Source organism: Trachypithecus francoisi, unplaced genomic scaffold (assembly GCF_009764315.1).
Source record: "Trachypithecus francoisi isolate TF-2019V2 unplaced genomic scaffold, Tfra_2.0 Lachesis_group5, whole genome shotgun sequence".
Classification (NCBI taxonomy): domain Eukaryota; kingdom Metazoa; phylum Chordata; class Mammalia; order Primates; family Cercopithecidae; genus Trachypithecus; species Trachypithecus francoisi.
This window is the reverse complement of record NW_022681470.1, coordinates 70,002,978-70,028,896: the sequence shown is the minus strand read 5'-3', so window position 1 is coordinate 70,028,896 and position 25,919 is coordinate 70,002,978. Positions and strand designations below refer to the sequence as shown.

The 25,919-nt window shown below is 47.1% G+C and overlaps 1 protein-coding gene across 6 annotated transcripts in view; it reads right to left on the bottom strand.

The window, feature by feature from the left end:
• Positions 1–848: 848 nt before the first annotated feature.
• Positions 849–25,919, bottom strand: part of VASH2 (vasohibin 2) — a 42,560-nt gene continuing 17,489 nt past the window's right edge. For 2 of the 6 annotated variants that reach the window (XM_033195238.1, XM_033195239.1), the window contains 3 exons: positions 19,717–20,098; positions 18,604–18,719; positions 849–3,246 (listed from right to left, as the gene is read on the bottom strand). In XM_033195238.1, the coding sequence (XP_033051129.1) occupies positions 3,174–3,246; positions 18,604–18,719; positions 19,717–20,098 (571 nt within the window). In that variant the 3' untranslated portion in view covers positions 849–3,173. Of the gene's footprint in view, positions 3,247–10,788; positions 10,872–13,452; positions 13,575–14,054; positions 14,126–14,383; positions 14,441–18,603; positions 18,720–19,148; positions 19,254–19,716; positions 20,099–25,919 lie in introns of those variants that run through there. The other 4 variants (XR_004433492.1, XR_004433491.1, XR_004433493.1 and 1 more) reach the window with 4 other exon arrangements.

Below are 25,919 nucleotides of genomic sequence, written 5' to 3'. Positions count from 1 at the left end.
CCCGCCACCATGCCTGGCTAATTTTTTGTATTTTTAGTAGAGACGGGGTTTCACCATGTTGGTCAGGCTGGTCTCGAACTCCTGACCTCAGGTGATTCACCCGCCTCGGCCTCCCATAGTGCTAGCATTACAGGCTTGAGCCGCTGAGCCCGGCCGCAACTTACATATTTAGAAGAAAAACAATGGTTAAGTTTCCAGGATGGTTTTATTAAAGTCCCATGCTGTGTTAGAAACATACAAGTGATGAGAAAAACATTAACTCGAAACATGCACTTATCTGGCATTCTCTAAAATACCATTATACAAGTTTTCATTTACTTAGAAAAATACCCACTAAAACAATCACAGTTCTTCTTAAAGATTTAAAAAAAATGTATTGGCCAGAACAAAGTCCAAGAGAATAAACAAAGTTCTGAATTGTATGTCAAAAAAACTGTACAAGGTTGTACATAAAACTATAGCTTACAAAAGCCTCAGGTATAGTAAGAATTCTGAATTAAGATTTCCAAAGTTCTATTTACCAATATCTATTAATAAAATCCTTATGAAATAATTGACTTAGAAAAAGTGAAATGCTCATGATTTCAGAGTGTATAGAAAATACTAAATATCACTTTCTGAAATAAAGTGTACTCAAAACAGCACAACATACAGTCTAAAATCAAGATTTCTGTCATTCATTTAAACTTTGCATATATTGCCATGATGGCTTAAACATAAAATTTATCTTGCACTAAGAACTTTTTGAAACTGATTTCAAATCACTTCAGTTGTATTTTTTATATTTTGAATTCTAGCCAGTCTTAAAATCAACTTTGGGAGGGGGGTGCACAAAACATGTTGGTTTGTTTTTTTTTAATTAAATTATTGCACTAGAATTTAGGGGTTTGGTGCATTTCCCTTTTTTTTTTTTTTGAAATTAGCATATTTCATAGGCAATAAAAGTAGGATGACAACTAAGAACGTTATAAATGTACTTTCATGTTTGTGTGACTAAACCTTGCTTTGGGGCGGGAGCGGGTGTGGGAGAAATTAGCTTACTAATTGAACCATCAAGCCAGTTGGCAGTTCTAAGGCTTCTATATCAGCATATTACAGAGTTTATATTCCTATCTTTTCCTCCTTGTTGTGAGAAACAAGCTATACAACCATTTGACATTCTGTATTTTAGATGTAACAGTACTTAATACTTGGGCAAAAATAAATTCCAACTCTTAGAATGGATGCAGTGTTATAAAAGGTGTATTTATTAGATGTAAGCAAGTTTCAGATTGACAAACAGAAGGTATATGTTTAAGTCAGTATTGTTTTATAATGAAAATGAAATGATTCACTGTTTCAAACATCTGAATACATGTGACCAAGAGGCTGCAAATGGGTTTGCTGTGTGAAGATAGACAGAGATAACTCATTTTAAACTCTGATAATACTGTTCTTAAAGAGATTAAACTGAGAATGTTTAACCCTGTGCTACATTTTAATCTAATGGAGATGTATACTTGGTCTTGTTCATCTACAGGACATTAGACTTCTTTTTTTAAGAAAACAGTACTTTTCATTAATAATACTGATTTTTAGGGTAAAGTAAGCTCTTGTGCACATAGCTAAAGGATGAAGTCCTTTTGCTTTCCCTGTCACCCCCAGAAATCTTGTAAAGAATTGGTAAAGAATCTCAGTGAGGATATATTTTTTTAACTTCCTTCCTATAAACACCTTCAGTCAAAGAAAGCCAGAAGAGATGCACTGAGACTGAAATAACATCTGTTGACTACCAGACTTCACTGAAATCGGCCATCTGGTCTCCTGAGTTGGCATTGTTGCTAAGATAAAGCAAATGAAATCGAAGCTGTACTCTTGATATTTATACCATACAAGACTATGCTGTTAGAGTTGTCCTCTGTGGTCTGCAGCCAGAGGTTACACTGTAACTACCATATGCAGGCCAGACATTCATTCCGTGCTTAGGGACTGAATCACACTATAAGGTTTAACACTGGACCGAAGACTTCTCCATTAAAAAAAAAAAAGTGCTGCTTTTCTAATTCGTTATATTTTCCAACACTCATTCCTAAAATGTCATGAAGTGGTACGTAAAAGCAAAAGTACTGGAAGATAATCACATTATGTCACATTTGGTCTTAATATAAGACATCAGAACACATCTTTAACAACAGTGAGTCCTCCCTTAGTTTGATTCTTTGCGTCCTTCAGAAGAATCAAAGCCTGCTTCAGTTTAAAAATCAGATGAAATATGAATAGAAAGGATTTTTGGTTCTGAAGACCTGATGATCACTCCTGGTTTCTTTGCCTGAGTGTGTTAGTGTCCAGAGGTAATCCAGTACTGCTAAATTTGTATAATACATGACCTCTTGTGCTTTTTGCTAGAGTCTGCAAAGTTTAAATGTTAGTGACAGAACATAGACTAGCTTCTCAATGTGATATTTTTGTTTCATTTTGAAAAAACATCAGTGAATGCTTTAAGAAAGATTAAGAAGGAAGTAACTCCAAGATCCTGAAAATGGTTCTTGTATTGCCAGAAGAATTTCAGTGCTTTTTAGTAAAACACTTGCATATAATACCTTAAATCTCATCACATGTGTGCCCCAGGAAAAAACTTCAAGCTTGTGGAGATCCCCATGGGAAATACTGGGGAAAGAATATAAATAGAATATAAAAAAACAAACCGCCATTAAGTTTGCATATCTGATGTCAAAATGCTGAGGTAATATTAACTGCTTAAAAAAAACCCACCCATTTTTGCTTTCTGTTATTGCTGAAAAAGACAGTAATACTGTTTGAGTTACCTTACTATACCAAAAGTTCAAGAGATTATTTCATGAACATTTACTATTGGTGAGGCATAATGTTCAAAGCAAGTGAAAGAAAGTAGGTAAATGGAAAAATATAAAACTTCAGTTATGGTTGTTATCCTTAAGATCTTGAGTGAGGGACATAGTCCAACCCCAGTGGGGTTTATTCAGCATTTTCATGGTGCCTCTTAGTGAATTTTTTAAAGCTAATGGTTACCACCCACTCAGATTCTATTTCCAGGTGAATCCTTAAAAATAAAATTCACAAGTTCTTAATAAATAGTTGCAGTTCCTCCTGAAGATGCTGGGTAAAGTGCAGAGAGAAGCACCACAGAAACCCTCTTGCTGGCCGGTATGGCTTGGCTAAATTCGGATTTGATAGCCCACTTCATTCAGAGTGCTTAGATCAGCCACCTTCTTTTCAGGCAGTGCAGGCCTAAGGGTAAAAGACAGAAATATGGTGGAGGAGAGGGGATGGGACAAAGAAAGATAACTGAGCATTTTCAATGGCCTCTATTTGGTTTTCCTAATCCTGATACTTGTCTCATCCTCCCATTCCCCCAACCTGCCAGCCTTAGCTCACAACTCTACTACTTGTTCTTAAGTCCACCTTTAAAGGTTTTAAGGAACATTTTAACAGACTTTCAGTGTAGAGTTCAGGAGAGTTTTCAGAGTGTTGAATGAGCTTTTGCAGCTTTAAGCCTGAATTTGGTCACACTAAAACTTTTGAAACCCAGTACCCTTGAACCTTGCAAGGATCTAAAAGTCACATACACTACAATAGAGCCAACAATCGGAGTCGAATTCTCCTTGAAACATTGGCTTCCTAGTGTTTGTGCCCTGGAGAAAGCCAAGGAATCAAAGATGACTCACATTCCCAGGGAGAGGGTTAATGTTCCAGGCTTGAATGTATAAAATCAAGGTGAATCTTAGGATTCATCTGAAAAAGCATGTCAGTGTGGAAACACTCAGTGGTGAAACATCTCTTCCCTAAAAACATGCTAAAGTCACTTCCAACATAAAACTACAACTAAGCAATTATGCAAAGTCATGTGAGAAAGTACTTCAAGCTGGGAAATACAACATTCAGTAGCACATCATCTGTCTTCATTAAAGATGCATCCTAAATGACTTCCAAAATACAACTGTGCCTAAACAATCTCACGATGTATCTTACAACTTTTCCATTTCTTAATCAGCCTCTTCTCACCTTGAATAAGAGAGAACTGAGATGAATCAAGATTAGGATGTTCAGTATGGCTAGTGAGTTCTAATTCAAAAGTTTCACATCCATTTTTGTAAGAAAAAGACATGTTTAGGTTACACATGAACATCGTTTTTGTTTTTGTTTTTTTGGGACGGAGTTTGCCCTTGTTGCCCATGCTGGAGTGCAGTGGCACAATCTTGGCTCACTGCAACCTCTGCCTCCCCAGTTCAAGTGATTCTGCTGCCTCAGCCTCCCGAGTAGCTGGGATTACAGGCACGTGCCACCACACCTGGCCAATTTTGTATTTTTGGTAGACACAGGGTTTCACCATGTTGGTCAGGCTGGTCTCGAACTCCTGACCTCAGGTGATCTTCCCGCCTCGGCCTGCCACAGTGCTGGGATTACTGGCATGAGCCACACTGCACCCTGCCAAACCTTGTTCTTAAGTATTTAAAAAAAAAAAAAAAAAGACCAAAAAGAAAATGTAATTGTTAGAAGCTTTCTTAGTTGATGCCCTTGAAAGATTGCCTAACAGCTAATGGTTTTTCCTTGGCATAAAAGTGGTCCAACTAGTTCAATGTTTATAGAACTAGCTTCTATCTAAAGCACAGCTCAGTAAATGGCATTAATCTCTGCCAGCAATTCCACTACTCTCTCTCTCTCTCTCTCTCAAATGGGGAGGAACAGTCATCAACAGTCTGATCATCCCTTCTGAAGCCTGACTACTCAAGGTGGTCAAGAAACCGTCCCTGACTAGGCCCTACTCAAATAACTTGAAACCTTACTTATCTGTTGCATGAGCCTTATTTCTTAGCTTGACCATGTCCCCTCCTTTATCGATCAGGAATTATGCTTATTTCTTTGTGTGTCTCCCCATGGTGCCTGGGACATACACATGATGCTAATTAACACAGCTGACTGCCAGTAGAAATCCCTACACTTCGGTGTGTAGACTCCAGCTCACTGTATCAGAGCTCAAGGCTTCTGGCCTTCAGGGTATGGTGTCCTCCAGCCTCCGCATGCCCTGGAGGTTAGCCATTCCCTTAAAGCCACTGCCACAGGCCTGGAGGAGTGGCCCCCAGAGGACACTATGAGGACCATTCTTGGGTTGACAGGAAAAGGAACACACGTTTGCTTGGGGTTTCAAACTTATATTCCTACCCTAGCCCTCAGCCCACTAATGTGGAGAGAACCAGGGTTCTTACACACAAGTCAGGTTTAAAGAGTCCATGTGCATCTGGTTCTCTCATAAAGCCTGAAGTGAAGCCTCCATTTTGTCTCCTTGCCTGAGGTGGTGTCATCTTTACAAATAGCTAATTTGAGACTTTCTCAAGTAGACTCCCCATACATTAGCATCAGCCTGACGCAAATGTGGTTAGAAAGTAAATCACTTCTCCACAGTGTGCCCCACGTGTAGAAAATTCAGCAATCAAAAATTCAGTTTGCCTGCAGGATGTGGCAAAAGGATAAACCTGCAATACCTATGCATTCCTTGCTTTAGAAAAAGATTAAATGCGGGTCATTTCCTAGAGCTAGTAAAATACTATTTCCACACTAGCTTTCCTGGTTTTGTAACTAGGTAAGCATATATTTCTTACCCAAATATAAGCTACATTTGTATTAGGTAATTTTCATAATTGATTTATCTAACGATCTGTGTGTGGCAGCGTCTACTAGTTGCCCCTCCACATTCACTCTTCCCTTCTTTAGTAAACACCCCTGTCTCCCATCCCTGACTTTTATGCTAGGTGCATAACTGCCTTGAATACAAAGTACATCTTCCAGCCTCCCTGTACCCAGGCATGGCCTCAGACTAAGTTGTAGCCAGTGAGATTTAAATGCAAGTGTGATGTGGCAGTTCGCAGACACGTCTTCAAAAGACAACTCGTATGTGCCCTTCAACTTTTTCTTTCCTTTGTTCTTCCTGCTGATGGGAACATGGAAGTGATGGCTGGAGTGGGGACCTCAAGATGATTTCTAGGGCTGGGCATAGTGGCTTAGGCCTGTAATTCCAGCACTTTGGGAGGCTGAGGTGGGTGGATCATTTGAGGTCAGGAGTTTGAGACCAGCCTGACCAACATGGTGAAACCCCATCTCTACTAAAAATACAAAAAAATAGCCAGGTATGTGGTGCATTCCTGTAGTCCCAGCTACTCGGGAGGCTGAGGCAGAATCGCTGGAACCTGGGCAGTGGAGGTTGCAGTGAGCCAAGGATGCGCCACTGCACTCTACCCTGGACAACAGAGTGAGATTCTGTCTCAAAAAAAAAAAAAAAAAAAGATGGGTTCTAAAGATGGCAGCGCAGCAGGAAGCCGACTTCCACCACCTCTGTTGAGCTGCTTTTACATAAAAGTGAATCATGGCTGGTGCGGTGGGTCATGCTTGTAGTACCAGCACTACAAGCTGGGAGGCTGCTAAGGGAGGATCACTTGAGCCCAGGAGTTTCAGACCAGCCTGGGCAACATGGTGAAACCCCATCTCTACAAAAAAAAAAAAGAAAATGCAAAAAAATTAGCCAGACTTGGGGATGTGCACCTGTAGTTCCAGCTACTTGGAAGGCTGAGATGGGAAGATTGCTTGAACCAAGGAGGTGGAAGTTGCGGTGAGCTTAGATCGCACAACTGCATTCCAGCCTGGGCAACAAAGCAAGACCCTATCTCAAAAAAAGGAAAAAAAAAAGTGAATTATGTTTAAGCTACAGCTTACACCCAACCTTAGCCAAATCTGTTCCACTAATAGTGGGTGCTAAGTCAACCTGAGGAAGGTTACTGTGTGGAGTATGGAGAACATGTTCCTAGCAAGTTCTAACTCGGACGGAATGGCCACAGTCCAAATGAAGTCAGGAGTCATACTCACTTCTAAGAGTCAGTCTTCTTCCCTGTAACCCTGCAAACTATGTAGGACCTAAGCCATAGTAGCTCTTTAGATCTCCTTTTGTCTCTGAAAATTAAGCAGTGCATGTGCTTAACAAGAGACTCTCTTGTTCCATGGTCCTTGTAGGACCTACCAGTTAGCTCATCCTAGCTTCTGAAGCTTTCTTACATATGCTCCCTTCCTGGCCTGGCATCTTCCTCAACACCAAGTCACACCTCTCCTCCTGAAACTCTAAATATGCTGCCCTTCATTTAAGGAAATAAGACACTAGCTTCATAGTATTTTCAAGTTGTTGGACTAGATCTGCACTGACCTGTTTTCTCTCTCTCAGTCCTGTGCCGGACAGTCTATCCTGGAAAGTCAGTGGCCAGGAGAGCCTACAGGGTAGGCTCAGGGAGAAAACAAAACCCACCCGCTCATCCCTGTCATGGAGGCTCACTGGGATCACTGTAGCTAACTAGCCACAGGCCTGCCACCTCCTCGAGAAGCCACTTTCTGGCCACTCACCTTAATTCCTCACTTTGGAGCCCCTTAGCCCATAAATTTTTTGTAGTTCGTGTGTTTCTTAAACTTCACCCTTTACCAGTACCTGTGTTCTGCTATTGGCACCTTTGAAAATAGATGAAATTTAACTTGGGAACCTTTGGACTCTTTTTTTTAGTCTTTCCCTGGCACTTGCACCAGTTTTCCTATGCCTTCCAGGTACCAGGAAATCGCCATTATAAATAGCTTTTATGTATTAGGCACTTAACGATGTGCCAGGCATTGTTCTGAGAGGTTTCCGTGGATTAATTAATCCTCACCATAACCCATGGGGTTGATACTGGTATTGTCCATTTTATAAAAGAGAAAGTGGAGGTACTGATAGGTAGGGAACTTGCTCAAAGCAAAGTCACACAGTTATCAGGCGTTGGAACCAGAGTTGGTCCCCAGAATCTAGAGCCCATACCCTTAACCACAATGCAAACTTCCCCCTTCCTCTGCCAGCTCAAAGCATCTTTCCAAGCATCTGAGAAGGACACCATGGCCACTCCTGCCTCTGCACCTTGGCTTATGCTGTCTCCTGTCTAGAATGGTCTCCCCGACATCTCCTCATCCTTAGAGGGCAATCCCAAATGTCACTTACCTCAGAAGTATTTTCTGACTCCCTACCGTCACAATCCACTACTTGCTCTGTATGCTCTGTCATTTTCTTTGGTACATTTGCTGTGGCTTAAATGTGTCCTCCAAAGTTCATGGGTTTGGAAACTCGATCCTCGGTGCAGTGGGGTTGGGAGGCAGGGCTTAGTGGGAGGTGTGTGGATCCTTTGGAAACTCGATCCTCGGTGCAGTGGGGTTGGGAGGCAGGGCTTAGTGGGAGGTGTGTGGATCCTTTGGAAACTCGATCCTCGGTGCAGTGGGGTTGGGAGGCAGGGCTTAGTGGGAGGTGTGTGGATCCTTTGGAAACTCGATCCTCGGTGCAGTGGGGTTGGGAGGCAGGGCTTAGTGGGAGGGTGTGTGGATCCTTTGGAAACTCGATCCTCGGTGCAGTGGGGTTGGGAGGCAGGGCTTAGTGGGAGGTGTGTGGATCCTTTGGAAACTCGATCCTCGGTGCAGTGGGGTTGGGAGGCAGGGCTTAGTGGGAGGTGTGTGGATCCTTTGGAAACTCGATCCTCGGTGCAGTGGGGTGGGAGGCAGGGCTTAGTGGGAGGGTGTGTGGATCCTTTGGAAACTCGATCCTCGGTGCAGTGGGGTTGGGAGGCAGGGCTTAGTGGGAGGTGTGTGGATCCTTTGGAAACTCGATCCTCGGTGCAGTGGGGTTGGGGCAGGGCTAGTGGGAGGTGTGGATCCTTTGGAAACTCGATCCTCGGTGCAGTGGGGTTGGGAGGCAGGGCAGTGTGGAGGTGGGTGGATCCTTTGGAAACTCGATCGCCTCGGTGCAGTGGGGTTGGGAGGCAGGGGCTTGGGAGGTGTGTGGATCCTTTGGAAACTCGATCCTCGGTGCAGTGGGGTTGGGAGGCAGGGCTTAGTGGGAGGTGTGTGGATCCTTTGGAAACTCGATCCTCGGTGCAGTGGGGTTGGGAGGCAGGCAGGGCTTAGTGGGAGGTGTGTGGATCCTTTGGAAACTCGATCCTCGGTGCAGTGGGGTTGGGAGGCAGGGCTTAGTGGGAGGTGTGTGGATCCTTTGGAAACTCGATCCTCGGTTGCAGTGGGGTGGGAGGCAGGGCTTAGTGGGAGGTGTGTGGATCCTTTGGAAACTCGATCCTCGGTGCAGTGGGGTTGGGAGGCAGGGCTTAGTGGGAGGTGTGTGGATCCTGGGGCATCACCCTCATGAATAGATTAGTGTTGCTTTCTCAGGAGCGGGTTTCTTATAAAAGAATGAGTTTGGCCCCTTTGCTCACTCGTGCTTACTCTTTCCTCTCTCCTTCTCTTTGCCCTTCTGTCATGGGACAGTGCAACAAGAAGGCTCTCACCAGATGTCAGCCACTTGATCTTGGGTTTCTCAGCATCCAGAACCATGGGCCAATACATACATTTCCTGTTCATTATAAAGGACCCAGTCTCAGGTATTCTGTTACAACAACACAAAATGGACTAAGACAACATCTGTTCAAGAATCCTGCCAATTCATAACCCTTACCCCTGCCTTGGAGATTGTGAACAATTTGAAAGCAGGGACCAAGGAAATTCATCTATGAATCCCACTGTGGAATATGTATCTATCAATCGAATTCTCACTAACATGTAAATGGATGATAGGGAATCATCTGTTACTTTCATCATGGGATATCTTATTTTAGAGACAAAGTCCTAACAGGGATTCAAGTTACCATGACAACATTTTCAGAATTAACAAGCAGGAAGAACATTTATTTTCTGTATTGGAGCGGGTTTGCTTTACCCCTGAAAGCCATGTGGAGAACGTGCCTACTCAATAAGCTGAATGCATCAACAGCTTGAGTGCCTCCAAAGGAAAGGGACTAGGTCATCTTCTTCTGTATCCCCACCCCTGCCACGTGGCCTTCCACCAAGTACCCAGAACCCAGGAGAAGAAAGGGGCTAATATTGGCAGAAAATGAGCTAAACTGAGATTCCTGGTGAACTGCCCAGAAGATGAAATCCTTTTCTTTTACAGCAACCACGGCTGCAATTTCCTTGGCTGGCATAGGGCAGAAGTAGGTTATCACAGCATGCCACCTGCCTGTGGGGCCCAGCCAGAAATGCTGTTCAGTCCTTGCCAGCTCATCTCAGGACCAGAGCTGGGTGAGCTATTGTGTGTAGAGAGGCCTCTTCCAAGTGCTCCCCCAGCTATAATTAGAATATTGCAAGGGGGTTTGTTTTTAAGAAACACGAGCACTAGGATGATGATTCAGCCGGGTCTGCACTTGCCCAGAACTCTCATCAGATCCAGGGTTATTATTTTAGACTAATATATTTCTCCAACCCCACACTCCTGCCATCCTCCTCCAAACAAGGCAAAGAAAGGAAAGAATTTTCTTTTTTCAAGATTCTCAGGCAACATTTTGTCTTGGGGAAAGAGAGTAGAAAACTTTCCTTTGACTCACTTTGCAGGAGGAACGATATCCACATGCACGGATGGTCCCAGCCTCACCTGTTGTGAAGTGAATGGACTCAGAGTGAGCTAGGGTGAAAGCTTGATGGCCTGGCCCCAAGGCTACGCTTAACCCCAGTGACAGGTCTGCATTCCCGGAGCCAGGTGGACGGAGGCTGCTCAAAGCAGGAGGCAGGCTGGGGAGAGCAGGGTGGTGGCTCCACAGAGAAGTTATTCTGTGAAAAATCCTACTACTCTCCGCCACTGCTACCTCAACTTTGACAGTTGCACACCAAGTCCTTCACACTCTGAGGCAGCCTCGGTTTGGAGGAAGAACTCGGCCTGTCCAGATGGTGCCATCTGTGCAGCCACAAGAAGCCTCAGAACCAGAAAGTGATGGAGTGGAGACATCAACACATCCCAAGGCTGAACATGCATAGCAGTGTATCTGGAAGAGATGAGATTTAAGAAAAGAAATAGGAAGAGGAGAGGAAGTTCACCAGGTTCCCTCAACCATCCAGTCTCTCTTCCGCACCTCTGACCGAGGGCCATGTCTGGGCACATGTGCTGGCAAGCGCTCACCCTCACACAGAAACACAAAGGCCAGACTGGCAGTACAGCCTGCAGGCTCGGGAGTCCAGGAAGGGATGTGTGGGAAAGGTGCCACTGTAACGTTAGACTCTTAATCCCGATGTTAAGAGTGTGGAAGAAATTAAACCACGGGTGCTCTCGGCCCAGCATTTACAAGTTTAAGCTAAGACCCCAGGGCCCCCATTCTTGTGGAGTCTGGCTGGAATCAGGTCAGACCAGGCCCCGATTTAAGATACACTGCCTATCTGGGTAGGCTGCAGAGGCAGAGCATGGCCTCAGCTAGACCGACATGGGGATGAAGGAAGGTTCATTCACACCGGTCACCCTCATTCCAGGCCAGTCCACTCCTCCCTCACATTCTTTGCTTCTCTGGATGGAAGGCACCGCTGCTGGCAGCTGCCAGGGCAGAGAGCTGACATTGCTGTGTAAACGGAGGCCTCAGCCAAGACGGATTCGGCCCAGAAGAGCCAGTGCCCATCCCTTTGAGCTCTCCCCAGGCAGGAGACTCTGGCCATAGGCCAACTGTTGGAGATTCCAGGGCACAGTTTCCAGGCTCTGATGTCACTTCTCCTTTCTGGGACAAGAACCCCTCAGCTCTAGGAAACCTCACCCTGTCTGCCCTTGTCTGACCCTGTGTGACCCTGGAGAGCGCACAGAGGCTCCTGGCTCACTCTGCCTGAGGTGGTCTTTTCTGATGAGGCCCATCATTCCATCAAGCATCCCTGGGGACTTTGGGCCACATGAATTTCCCTGGGGGAACTGACCAGGCAGTCATTGGAGTAGAAACTGCCCCTTCACCGTCTTGGAGGTTTAGCTTTTCCCTTCATAGCCTTCCTAGTGTTTTTTGTTTTTTGTTTTTGTTTTGTTTTGTTTTTATTCCCTCTACTTTCCACCCTAAGGAAATCTCCTTTTCCCACAGGGGATATTTCTCACTTGGGATCTAAGGAGAATTACTTCTTGGTCACCAGTCAATGTGATTAGACAATGGAATCAAATTTTCTCGATGACCTCATTAAAACAACCTCTGCCCTCACTCAACCAGATGTCTGGACATACGTAATCCTTCCTGACACAATGGAGCAGGAATCCCATTGTCCAGCTAGAGGCCGTGCAGTGAAAGGAGATGGACTTTCAGGGCTTACTAACCTCTGGGACCCCCAGGATGTCCAGCAGGGCAGGCAGAGCCTACTGGAGCCATGAACTGCCACAGAGATTGATGATGAAGAAGGGAAATCAAAGAGGAAGAAAAGGGGAGGCAAAAAAAGATGACCAGCAAAGGAAACAGGAGGAGGGACAGTGGGAAAAAGCAGCCACACAGGGGAGAGAAGAAGAAGAGGTTCTCATGGGTCCTCAGGAACACTGGCCTCAATTGAGAAGAATGTTCCACATGGTCACTGGCTGCAAAACCAGAAAATCACTATCTGCTCACTCCAATTCACCCAGGGCCAGGTCATAGGCAACAAGCCAAGAGTCATGAACTGTCGGAAATGGAAAGGACCTCAGGGAGTGCTGAAGCTTCCCAGCAAGGGCGCTGTTGGCATTTGAGGTGGAACGGTTCTTTATTGGGCAGGGTGGTCCTGGGCTTTGTGGGGCATTTACCGTCTCAGACCCCCAGCCCTAACAAGGAGCTTCCTCACTTTACCAAGATGTGAGAAGCAAAAACTTCCACCTCCCACCACATTTCTAACCCTCCTCTCCCAGAGCTGACCCAGTTGAGAACCCCTGGGAACACCCCTCAGTGAACAGCTGCAAGGGTTCTGTGGCTCAGGGCTGGGAAGGAGTTGGTTTAAGTTCACAGATGGCCTTTGAAACATGAATCTCAACCTCCCTCTCCCTTCCTCTTTATGAACCACAGGAAAAAACTTGACAATTCAGTGTAGTAGGTGCTTTAAACACTCCCAGGGGAGCAGAGTGTGAGAAGGGACCCGTGGGTGGAAAAGTAGGGGAGTCCTGGTTTCCCTCTTGAAACTTGGTCTCAACAGATGCTACACAGTCATCTTCACCTGCCCTCCCACTCAGCTGATTCTTGTCAACCCAGTGACACTGATCCTTCTTTCAAAAGGGATTATTTAGACAAGTGCAAAAATGGAGAGGAATTCAAGGCTGGAAGTTGCTCCAGCTGGAGGGAGGAGGTGGATGAGGATATAATGCCACTAAAATTATCCATGGCAGACAGGGACTGGGACCCCACAGCTGATGGGCCTCTCGCCTGTTATGGTAATTTTCCACCCTTTGGGCCCCTCCCAGGCTTCCTTATGACACCCAACACATTTAGAAATGACGCGATGGCCTTATGTAATGCTGACAGAATAGCACAGCGACAAGAGTCACCAAACCCTAGTCCTGGCATCTCACAGTAAGATTCCCAGAGTTTGTGCAGTGATTGGGTCAAGACCATATTTGTCACTTTCTCATTTCCTCGCCAAAAGCAAGATTACCTGGAGAAAAGCCTGCTTGGCGAAGGCCACGGGTGGAAGCTGACAGGCTGCCTCTCTGCAAGCATACCTCCAGGAATGCGGCTGCCCTGGGTGGAGTGTGGTAGGATGGCAGGAGCTGCAATCTAGAGAGGGAAGCTGGGGCTTGGCGCTCCAGTTCTTGTGGCCTCTCACAGCCCTTCTTATTCTCACGTCCCGCACCTCTCTTCCCTCTCCTACACGGTAGCCCCTGCAATCCCTTCCCCAGCCCTGCAACTCAGAAGTCAAGGTTTTGGAGGAATTAGGGAGAGAATCTTCCCTCCTGGAACACCTCAATCCATTCGAAACTTCAGCTGAGATATCTGCCCTCTAGAGTTCCCTCCCAACCTCCAAGCGCTAGAGAAAGAGAAAAGAAGTGGCAGGGGTTTCTGCCACCAAGAATAACCATGGCCTTACTGGATTTGCTCATACAAAATTGTCCACGGGCACCTACAAGCCAACTGGGCTCTGTGGATGGTCAAACTCTTCCAAGGCCACTCAGCCCTAGCTGTGGGGAAAAAAACCCCAAAGACTCTGACCTACTGGGAGCAGTTTAGGAAGGAGGACTTTTGGGAATCAATGTTTACCTGGGAGGAAGGGCTCCGGGGCTGGGGCATGAGTCAGGGGGATTCTGAGGCAGGTGGCAGTCACTCTTCACCTTTTTTGAAAAGTTTATGATTTCACTGAACCATGAGCCATCACCTCCATGCTCCTGAGGCTTTCCCCACTGGGGCTGGGATCGACTTTGGGGCATGGAGGGAGGAGGGTGATGGAAGAGAATTCCCATCTTCCTGCAGGTCTTCCTTCCTGATCTCAAGTGACAGACCGCTCCCTTCCCCTGGTCTTTCTCCCCATTCCCAGGTCCAGTCTGATGTGCCAGCAGGGTAGGAGGGGAGCAGGAGAGCTTTGCACTCACAACTGGCGCAGTCTAACAGCTGTCCTCTGCAGGCGCAGGGGTGGTCACTTGCCTTGGCTGCATGACAAAGTAGTCAGAGATTAGCGTATGGGCATGGCCTAGGGGATGAAGGATTGGAGGCCCCGTCTGGCCCCCAGGAGAGTGACCAGTGGGCACCTCCTAGAATGACTTTACTGGAGCCCAAACATGGGAGCCAGCGCAGGGTCAGACCCCCTAACTTCGCCTCCACAACCTCATTATCCAGAGATCCGGGTGACACTGGACAAGGCTGAGCCCCTAAATCACACCCAGTGGCTTTATCTGACCCTCTCAACAGACCCAGTACTTTCAGCCAGTGACTGTTATTTTTTAGGGTCAACTACCAACTCAGTTTTCCCATTCTGATTCATCAAACATAGGTGGAGGCCTGCGGCTGAAGCAAATGGTAGATGTCAAAGTGTGGTCCCCGGACCAGCAGGATCAGCATCATTAGAAACACAGGTTCTCAGGCTCCATCCTACATCTGCTGACTCAGAAGCTCTGGGAAAGGGGTCCAGCAGTCTTCTGTTTCAACAGACCCTCCAGGTGATGCTGGTGCACACTCAGAGTTGAGAACAGGACTGCAGGACCTATCTATCAGTCCTCAGCTGGGTCCTTTCTTCAACTCCTTCATGGCAGGATAAAGGCTACTTAAGGTACAGTCCTTCAACTTCTACCTCCTCATGTATATCAAGCTCTCCCTAATGTCCCCCATTCCTTTCTTCCTTTGCTCCTACCCTCTCCCTCACCCACCACCTTCTAAGCTCTCTCTGTAGCCTTCCATCCCATCTGACCACAGCTGCTCATATATCTTGCTCCATTAATCCCTTTGTTCTTGAACATTCATTTCTTTCTCCTGGTTATTTTCTCTACGTGTCCAAAGACACTCTGGTCTCTTCTAATTCTAGAAAGACAAAAGCCCCAGGGGAACTCTACAGAGTTTACAAACTACCTAGAATAATCTGCTCTAAGTCCCCTGTCCCCTTACACAGGTGAGGGACAGAGAAGCAGCTTGCTCAAAGCCACAAGCTGGTTCATGCAGAGTTGGAGTCAGAAATCAGGTTGCTGCATCTCTGTTCAGGGCTCCTTCTTGAAAAACGAATCCTGGCCTGCTCCATCAGCTCCATCAGCTCTCATTCTCACTCCCTTTCCCAGGCTGGTTCCAGCCCCTCAGCCCTCTCAACACTGCCTCTCTAAATGTCACCCCAGTCCATAGCGCTTCTCCTTCCCCCACCACTTTCCTCCCTCCCCCTTGAAACCCACCCCTCCTCACCTTGTTGCAGCCACTTCTCATCGTTTTTGAAAAGCTTATGTTTTCACTGCTGAGCCACGAGCCATCACCTCTGTGCTCCTGTGCTTCCCCCAGGGGGGCTGGGGTCAACTTCGGGGCATGCGAGGCAGGAGGAGAATCGCCCTCTTCCTGCAGGTCTTCCTTCCTGACCTCAGGTGACCACTCCCTTTCCCTGGTCTTTCTCCCCATTCCCAGCCCACTCTGGTGTGCCAGATGGGCAGGAGGGCAGAGGGCAAGTGGTGCCCCAACACCAGAAGGTACCTTTGCACTCACGGTAGCTTTGCACTCTTGACAGCTGTCCTCTGCAGGCACAGGTGCGCTCACAGTCCTGATCCATCCTCTCCCTCTCTGACTGTTCCTTTTCCATCTTCTGCTCTGGCTCTTTTTCTTGGGCTTCCTCAGGACCTCGTCATCTTTTTTTTTTTTTTTTTTTTTTTTTTAGAGGGCCTCACTCCTTCACCCAGACTGGAGTGCTATCCAGGCTTGAATTGCCAGGCTCAAGAGATCCTCCCATCTCAGCCTCCCAAGAAGCTGAGACTGCAGGTATGCATCACCATGCCTGGCTAATCTGTTGTTGTTGTAAAGACAGGGTCTCCCTATGTGGCATAGGCATGCTGGTCTCAAACACCTGGGCTCAAGCAATTATCTCTCCTTAGCCTCCCAAAGTGTTGGGATTACAGGCATGAACCACCACGTCCAGCCATTTCTTTTTTCTCTACTTTCTTTGCTCACAGACTTATCCGGCTGTCATTTCAACTGGCAATTCTAAGTAGATGGCTCCAATATGACCTTTATCCCCCAGCTTCCTCAAACTCCAGGTCTGCATTTTCAGCAGCTCCCCGATGCCAAAGATGCACCCCACATTCCATCATCCAAACTCAAACTCTCCTTCCTCCACATTTCCCAAACAGCCACCACCACCTCCTGACTCCTGACATCATCCTGTTACCATGGTTTCTAGGATCTTTACCACGCCCTCGCATTTATGATCACATTTCCTGGTTAAAAACTCAACATGGCCCTGTGAATGCAATGTCCCTGTGGATCCGAGTAAAATGGATCCAGCAGGACTAGTCTTCAAAATCAACAGCCGCCATTCTGTGCAGGAATCCATGGCCAGGCGGAATGCTTGGGCCTTCATGTGCTCTGGATTCTAGAATCTAAAGGGAAGGGCAGGCTTTTATAGACATTGGCTGAAGATTGGGAGCTCCTCAGGGAATGACTCAGCCCTTCTTGGGCAAAACAGATAATAAATCAGACAAAATCAGTTGTTTTATGAGCAACTTGCTATTGCTGGATCACTCACTCTATGCTAAATGACCCTCTGGGAAGGGTTTCTATGTTCATAGTCCTCTGAGACAACCACTACTTTGTGCAGTGACAGCAATTAATGGATGTTTGAATCAAAGCGAGAGAGAGAGAGTAAGGGCTAAGGTTAGGGTCAAGGGTCAAGGGCAGTGGCCAGCATCAGGGGGAGGATTGGGGTCAGGAGGCCATGTGTGAAAGGTCGGAAGCCATCCTGCTCCCTACAAGGACAAACCTATGCCAAAGCCATTCTCATCTTCAGCCTCTCTTGCTACTGGGAACACGTGACCTCTCACTGCTTCACACCCTCCTTTCCAGCCCAGAACGACAGCCATTGTCACCAAGGCCCTTGTGGCAGTACCTGCTGAACCCAGGACTGGCTTTAGGATGTGGAATGGGGCAAGTAAAAAACCATCCTTGGAAATGAAAGTACTTCATCCCGTCCTGTTCTTCTGAAAACAGAACCCTCCTGACTCTGCCCTGCCACCTCCCAGAATCAGATGACCTGGGTTTCAGCCCCACTTCTCACTGACCAGCTACAGAACTTACAAGATAACAAGCCCTTTTTGGGTCCTGGTTTCTTCACCTGAAAACAAAACTTGTAAAATGTTCCCTGCTCACTGTACAGGATTGATGTGGCGATGATAATGTGCTTGTGTGAACACAGTTCACTGTTGACAAGTCACTCTCGTTACATCATCTGCCTGGATCTTTACAAACCACCCTGTCAGATAGGTGAGGAGAGCATTTTGATATTCTTTTATGGATGAGGAAACCAAGGCTCCCCGAGGAGGAAGGATGTACCCAGCTACATAACTAACATGTGACAGAGTTGGGATTCAACCAAGCCCGTCTGTGCTCTGTGCCACATGGTCCCAGCATGGCAAGAGGCTGGGTGACACAGCATGCTGCTACTGTTAAGAAAAGCAGTGTTTTTTCCCAGGATGGCTATCGTTCAAATATTTGCCAGCAGATAATCACTGGTGAATTTGGGCATCCCCAGCATCTCCAATCTGTCATTGCTTAAGTGGGTTATTTTGACCTAAGAAGTAAATGTGGGATCACTGGCCTCAGGGCTGAAATGGAGAGGGTAGAGTTAGCCAAGGAAGAAGATGAGCTGGTGGGTGTTTCTGACGCCACCGTCCACTGATGGTAATCACACTTTCTGCTGGGTACAGAGGACTACAGAATTTTAGGCAAGTTCATAAATTCTAACAATCCCATTTTATGGGTGAGAAAAACTTATGCCCAGAAAGATAACAAAGACATCCCCAAGCAGCTGAGCCGGTTCCAGCCCCAGGTTTCCTAATTCTAAGTCCGAAGCTCCCTCCGGGCTGCCTACATTTCAGGCTATTCTTCACCTCATTCTGCCTAGGACTTATCCCTCCATTCATATGTGCAACTGACAGCAGAGAAGTGGCAATGGGGGTGATGTGCACAGCGGATCCTTTTCCATAGACGTCCCCTGAATGAGGGGCAGTCCTCTTGGAGATTGCTGTCTGGTTCAAATGCCGGGCCCAAGACACAGCTTTGTCCCCATGGGCCAGAACAACCCCTTGAATGTGTGTGTTGGGCTTTGAGTTGGGGAAGAGGAAATATTACTCACGACTTGTCTCGCCTGCCAAGCCTCCTCGGGGGGCTGGCCTGTCTTCTTCTGGGGGACAGGGATTTTCCCCGGCTTCTCACTTGGGTCGGAGAGTGGGCACTTGCAGGTTTCAGGATCTGAAGGAGATGTGAGGAGTTAGTCACCCTGGTTCCTAAAGGATCTCCAGCCTCACGTCTTCTTCCAGCACCACATCCCACACCCCCAGCCCAATCATGACGCCATGGATTAGAAGGCACTGAGCAGGAAGATTTCTAAAAAAAGGAGGCTGGAGACACACACGTTCCTCTCTTGTCCTGTACTGTCAAGCAGCAAGGGCACCACTTCTAAGACGGATATACAGATGGTCACATTGTGCCCCGTGTCGTGTGGAGAGAGGAACACAGCCCAGTGCCTCAGCCCCCACAGTGGGGCTGTGTTTGTCTGCTTGGCAAGTTCCTCTCCTCACGAAGGCAAAATCCCATCTACATTGCCCCAGAAACCAGCTTGTTCTTCCTCTGATGCTCCCAACCCACACATTTGACAGAATGGTTTTAATTGATCAGGAATCGCCACTCCAGGTCCTGCAGACTGAAGATGACAAGTCCACAAGTGCTAAACACAGCCAGGCCTGAAGTCAGCATAATCCTTTTCTATTAGTGACTGCACAAGCCCTGGAGGGACATGGACAAGCGAGAATCACATCACTTTGGAGGTAAAAACTGAGAGAGGGAAGAGGGACATATGAGTATAGTCTATATAAGGCCAGCATGTAAGGTTTTCCAGGTTTTAATACGGGAAATCTCTTGTCCTGGGAAAGCCCGCAGTTCCAGGCAAACTGGAACAATTGGTCACCCTATTACATCAACAAAACAGAACAAACTAGAGCTTCAGTATAAAATGACTAACACTTTAGATCTGATTTCATAGAAGGAATTGCAGGACAAGACATTATTTTAAATGTCACATCTAAACTGATTTTATATGGTTTTCTTTGCAGTAGTATGTGCAAAGAGAGACTTTAACCTCAAGAAATTTTTGACCATCCTAGAAAAATGAGGCCTGGAGCAAGAGGCGGAGAGAAAGGAATGGGAAAATAGCTCTCCTGCATGGCTTCCTTGTCTTCCCAGCACCCACCTTCATTCTCATGTCCCTGGCGTATTTCTCCAGCTCCTTCCTTATGTCAGCTCTCAGCATCTTTGAGACGTTGAGGACCAGCTGCTTCCACTCAATGGGCTGGAAGCTATGAGGCTCATGGGGGACGTACAGTCCAATCTTGACCTTCTTGACTGTGTGCAGGTATTTCTTGTAGGAGTCCTCAAAGTCAAAGATGAGGTCACTCAGAGTCCGAAAAGTCAATGGCTTGTCCATCAGCTCAGCCCTGCGGCTCATACCCAGTGAGCCATAGCGGCCATTGCAGTAAATCCCCAGCACAACGTGGTGAAAGTAGTTTCCTGAGAAGTAGGTTTTAAAGCTGATGGGGAACCGCTCGATGGAAGGCTGTCCATTGGTTAAGTAGCTTAGACAATCTGAGTCAAGGAAGAGAAAGGAGGCCTTGAAAATTCGGAGCCTGGATGCACAGGAAGGGAAAGTGTCTCATAGGGGTCAGTGAGTCCATCCCCCTGCCTCTGCGCAGGCCCACATCTAACTTTTCCAGACTAATCCTTTTATAAAGCATTCGCTTATCTTTGACTATCTACTATATGTTGTATATCCAAACCAAGTTAATATGAGACAAAAAGAAAAACTTGTCATTTTCTTCAGTAATTACATACCTGCAAAACAAAACAATAAAAAGGCACTTTTTCCTCTGCTCCCAGGGCTCACACAGGCTGCATCCCAGCCTGGAACAGCCTCATGACCATCCCTTCTCCTTTCCTGGGTGTCATGCCTCCCTGACTTTCCTCGTCCTAGCTTAGGTATTCTTGCTCCCTGCCCCACCCCAAGTCATTGGTAAATCCTTTGGACCTGGAGCCATTGGGAATGCAGAGAGAGGTGGCAAGAAAGTGTGAATGCAAGCAGGGGAGTATAACCTGAGTTTTTCCAGGGAAGGGGGAGCAGCAGCACCAAGCCTGGGATCATCTTTCCAAAACACACAAGAACCCCCATGGCACTTGGTGCTTACCCATCATGTGTTGCAATTGTGAGGGCAGGGCTTATGTCTCACATCCTGGCATTCCCTGGGCACAGCACTGGCCTGGTACACAGACAGACTCGTTTAATGCTTACAGAAGGAATGAACCTTAGATTGTGGATGCGCACTGCCTTACACTTAAAAGGACTGCTCTCGGTGCAGAGCTAATCCAGGTGTCCTGAAGGGAAGGATGCTGACAGAACCCATCCACAGCACTGGCAGCAGCCTCGTCCTCTGCCCTCGGTTTAATCACGGATGGCTCCACTCTCTAAAAATGTTCTGTACCTGCTTTCTCTTCACTTTATCATGTGAGATCAACTGGCAGTTAGGGAGTGAAATCACATCCTTCTGAGTCCTCTTACGTAAATTCCTAGCTGCTTTCTGGGGCAAGCTCTCTGGGGCTGGAACAAGGGCATTCCTTAGCTGTTTAAGTCAGTGTAACAAACACTTAACCCTGAGTGTCTGCTGTGCCCGACAGCCTGCCAGGTAGGGCTGTGGAGCCAAAGATAAGAACACAGCCCTTCCCTGGAGGTCTGGTGGGAGATGGACTCAGAATGCACACAATGAAATCAGTATGGCAATTCCTCAGATAATTCAACAGGATTACCCTAGGACCTGGCAATTCCACTTCTGGGGGCATAACCAAAAGAGTTGAAAGTAGCGACCCCAACAGATATTTGTACACCCATGCTCTGAACAGCATTATTTGCAACAGCTAGAAGGTGGAAGCAACCCAAATATCCATCAATGGATAAAGAGATGAACCAAATGTAGTGTATACATGCAATAGAATTTATTCAGCCTCATAAGGGAAGGAAATTCTGCAATGGGCAGGATGAGCCTTGAAGACATGCTGAATGAAATCAACCAAATACAAAAGGACAAATACAGTATGATTCCACTCATCTGAGGTACCTGAAGTAGCAAGTGCAGAGATGGAGAGTAGAACGGTGGTAGGCAGGGGCTGGAGGGAGGAAACTGGGGAGTGCTGTTTAACGGGTATAGGGTTTCATTTCTGGGGAGGAATGGTGGCCTTCCTTCCTTCCTTCCTTCCTTCCTTCCTTCCTTCCTTCCTCCTTCCTTCCTTCCTTCCCTCCCTCCCTCCCTCCCTCCTCCTTCCTTCCTTCCTTCCTTTCTTTCCTTTTTTTTTTTTTTGAGACAGAGTCTCACGCTGTCACCCAGGCTGGAGTGCAGTGGCGCCATCTCAGCTCACTGCAGCCTCTGCCTCCCAAGTTTGAGCGATTCTCCTGCCTCAGCCTCCTGAGTAGCTGGAATTACAGGTGCCCGCCACCATACCCGGCTAATTTTTGTATTTTTAGTAAAGACGGGGTTTCACAATGTTGACCAGGCTGGTCTCAAAACTCCTGACCTCAGGTGATCCGCCCTCCTCGGCCTCCCAAAGTGTTGGGATTACAGGAGCAAGCCACTGCGCCTGGTCGGAATGGTGGTCATTTTGTAGAGCATTATGAATGTACTTAATGTCACTGAACTGTGCACTTAAAAATGGTTAAAATGGTAAATTCTGTTATAAATATTTTACCACAATAAAAACCAAAACACAATATGATGTGTGCTATAAGAAAGGCAAGCCCAGCAACCTCTGGGTGGACAGAGGAGGGGCCTCAGCAGGGTAACACTGGATTCGTCTTACAGGATAAGTAGTCAGCCAGGTGGAGAAGTGGGGAGGAGACAAGAGAGAGCACCAGTCCCTCATGTCATGAGTCACTGATTTCGAGGATTTGTCCCATCATGACATCAACTGGAAAAGCCTTGGGACCTGGAGCAACTGGGAATGGAGAGGGAGGTGGCGAGGTAGTATGGAGGCAGGCAGGGAAGTAACCTAAGCTTTTCCAGGGAAGCGGGAGCAGCAGTGCCAAACCCGGGATCATCTTTCCAGCATCCAGCCTCCTGGGGCTATTCCCAACCTGCCTCTCATAATGAACCTGTTACTTTAATAAACCACAGTGCTTTAGTACCACCAGCAAGCCCCACTATGGCCAGTGAGGTCCCCCAAAATACCTGCCATAGTTCACAAGATAATTTGGAAGCAAAGGTCTACCTCTCTAGCATGCATGTAAAAGCACGCGCATGTCCTTAAGCAAGATAAAAAGAAGTGGCTCAGCACTAATGAATCCTGAACTCTGGGCTAAAGTCAAAAACAGGGAAAGCAAGGAAGGACAGGCCGATGGACACAGGTGTCCAAGCAACCAAGCCAACCAGTTTCAAAGTTGTTGAGCCAGGACCTGCAGAAGAGCCTGTGGGAGACACAGACGGATGACCCCATTCATAACCTTCACTATCTCCGAGTGGAAAGCAGGACCCAGGAATGCTGACTGGCGCAAAGAGAAAAGACAAAGATGCTGTAACCTTTAGAATCCAGGTCTCTTTGGGAGGCTGAGGCGGACAGATCACCTGAGGTCAGGAGTTCGAGATCAGCCTGGTCAACATGGTGAAACTTCATCTCTACTAAAAATACAAAAAATTAGCCGGGCGTGGTGGCACACACCTGTAATCCCAGGTACTCGGGAGACTGAGGCAGGAGAATCGCTTGAACCCAGGAGGTGGAGATTGCAGTGAGCCAAGATCACGCCACTGCACTCCAGCCTGGATCACAGAGCAAGACTCCCCGTCTCAAAAAAAAAAAAAAAGAAGAATTTGGGTCTGTGTTTCCTGTCTGTATGCAAGAGTCAAATTTCCCTGAGTGCAGCAGTGTGAACTGAAGCTCTCCACCTTCCCACACTTTTCTGAAATGTCAGAAGGATAAGAACAAAGGAAAACCACGAGCACACTGTCTCTGATTTGGACAGGCTCAAAGGCTGTTCCTGGGTCTATCCCCACAATTCCAAAAGGTTGTGGGTGATTCCAATGGCATGATGTTCGAATGTATAAAATTGTGCAGGGATGAGACTATTGTGTAAGGGAGGTGGTCATTTCAATGAACTAAATCCAGAGGCACTCAGACACACCTCAACAAAGAGTCTGAAGTTAGCTTGTCCACCCCATGAAGGGCCTGGGCTTGTGTTCCCCTTCGTTGATCTCATCCACCAGCGAATCCTCAGCCAATTGTCTGCCTCCATTAAACTTGCAGGAGGCTTTGCTGAACAGCTGTGGCTGACTCCTGCCACTAAAGAGTTGGGGCCCTGAGCCATCTGCTGCCCCGACCCCCATTCCCAGCCTCCTGCTGGGTTCCCCAGGCACATGTTTCATCTCCTTTGTGGGAAACTGGGAGGAGGATGACAGGAGGGTTGGAGAGGGGCCTCAGTAAGGTTCAAGTTTCCATTTTTCAAATGTCAGCCAAGGCACCTGTGGTTAATCTTGTTTCAGATCAGGCCTGCAAGTGTTTCCACAGACTGCAGAAAGACACAGAGATTCCCCTTCCCGCAAAGATGTCCAGGAGACCCAGAAAACAGACTAGACCAATCCTCCTGCCCCCAGTCTAATTTTGAGCCACATGTCCTTACACTGACTTCTCCATCTCCTTTCTCTCCTGATTTTCCTTCTACCTCTCTGACTTTCCTTCTTAAGTCTCTTTCATGGGCTCTTTGTGCCAAACTAGACCAAAAAAATACTGATTTCATCTTTGATCTTTTTCTCTTCTCACTTGTTGAACAGTAAGCACAACCCTCTAATCACAGCTCCTAAATTCGCATTTCCAGTACAGATTTCTCTGTGAGCTCCACACTGCAAATACCTCATCCTGACATCCCACAAGGCACCTCAAATTTAACATGTCCAAATCTGAGCTCACCTCTCCCTAAATCTGATCCTCTCCTTGAAGTCCTTCCCTTGGACTGTGGCATTATCATGCAAGCCAGAAATATGGAGTCACTGCCGTTCTCCAATAACTCCTCCCATCTAAGCAGTCCCCCGGTGGTGTGATGATATATGCCTCCATCTCTTCCCTCCACCTTCACTGGCACTGTTTTAGTTCAGGTCTGCATTGACGCATCTCCTTTCTCTGCCACTCTCATTCCTCCCGCTAATCCCGCAGTCGATTGCCCAATTCAGAAACCTGGAGTTGTTGACTCCTTCCTCATCAACTCCTGCATCTTGTTGGCCTAGAAGTCCTATACATTCTATCTCCTTGATAGCCCTTAAACACATTCCCTGAAATCCATTCCCATCCCCAGGGCCATCAGTCTAGCCTCACCATTCCCTCATGTAACAGCTCCCAACGGGCTTTGCTGACCCAGCCCAGCCTTCCCCAATCTGCCCTTCAGCCTGTCCTTTGGAGAACTACATCTCTAGAACATATACCAAAGCATGCCATACCTCTGCTTCAGAGTTTTCATCTGGGTTGCCCATTGCCTTTTGGAAAACAGTCATTTTTGAGCACAGCGCTCAAGGACCTAACTGATCTTGCCTGGGACCGTCTCTCAAGCTCCTGTCTTGCAGTGTTTCCTTTTCCACTGTCCCTTCCAGCATCCATCCCATAGGACTTCAGAGCGTCTTTGCTTTTCTATCTGATCGTGTTCAATTGCCATCACCACCAAGATGTTGATGCCATCACAATTTCTCTGCACCATATTCCTCTCAGGCTGAAGAGCCAGGAGTCTGGTGAAAAATGGAACAGAAAGTGTGAGAGAAGCTAGACCCTTGTTTTAGCTGGAGGTTCTGTCAGGTCAGGATATACCAGCACTGCTTGGTCTCCTCCACACACCACTCTTAGAATTTTTCCTGACAGGCCAGGCGTGATGGCTCCTGCCTGTAATCTCAACACTTTGGGAGGCTGAGGTGGGCGGATCGCTTGAGCTCAGCAGTTTGAGAACAACCTGCTGGTGAAACATGGTGAAACCCCATCTCTACCAAAAATACAAAAATATTAGCCAGGCATGGTGGCATGTGCCTGTAGTCCCAGCTACTCAGGAGGCTGAGGTGAGAAGGTCACTTGAGCCTGGGAGGCGGAGGTTGCAGTGAGCTGAGATCACATCACTGAATTTTCAAAGACTTTTCCCTGGAGATGGGTTTGGATACTAGCACTCTTGGCTCTGATTGCATTTCCCCTTGACTGTCTTTCCTGCTGCAATGTCATATTAATGCAGAGAACAGTCACATACGCACTCTCTGTAGTCGCTCCAAGTTAGAATTCTCCTTGTGATTAGTGAGTATTAGTGAGTCTGCAAGGTCACTGGCCTGAGAGCTGGCCCTGATGGAGGCTGCAGCTCACAGGTGAGACTAATATTGGTCCAAGAAGCCAAGCATTGAT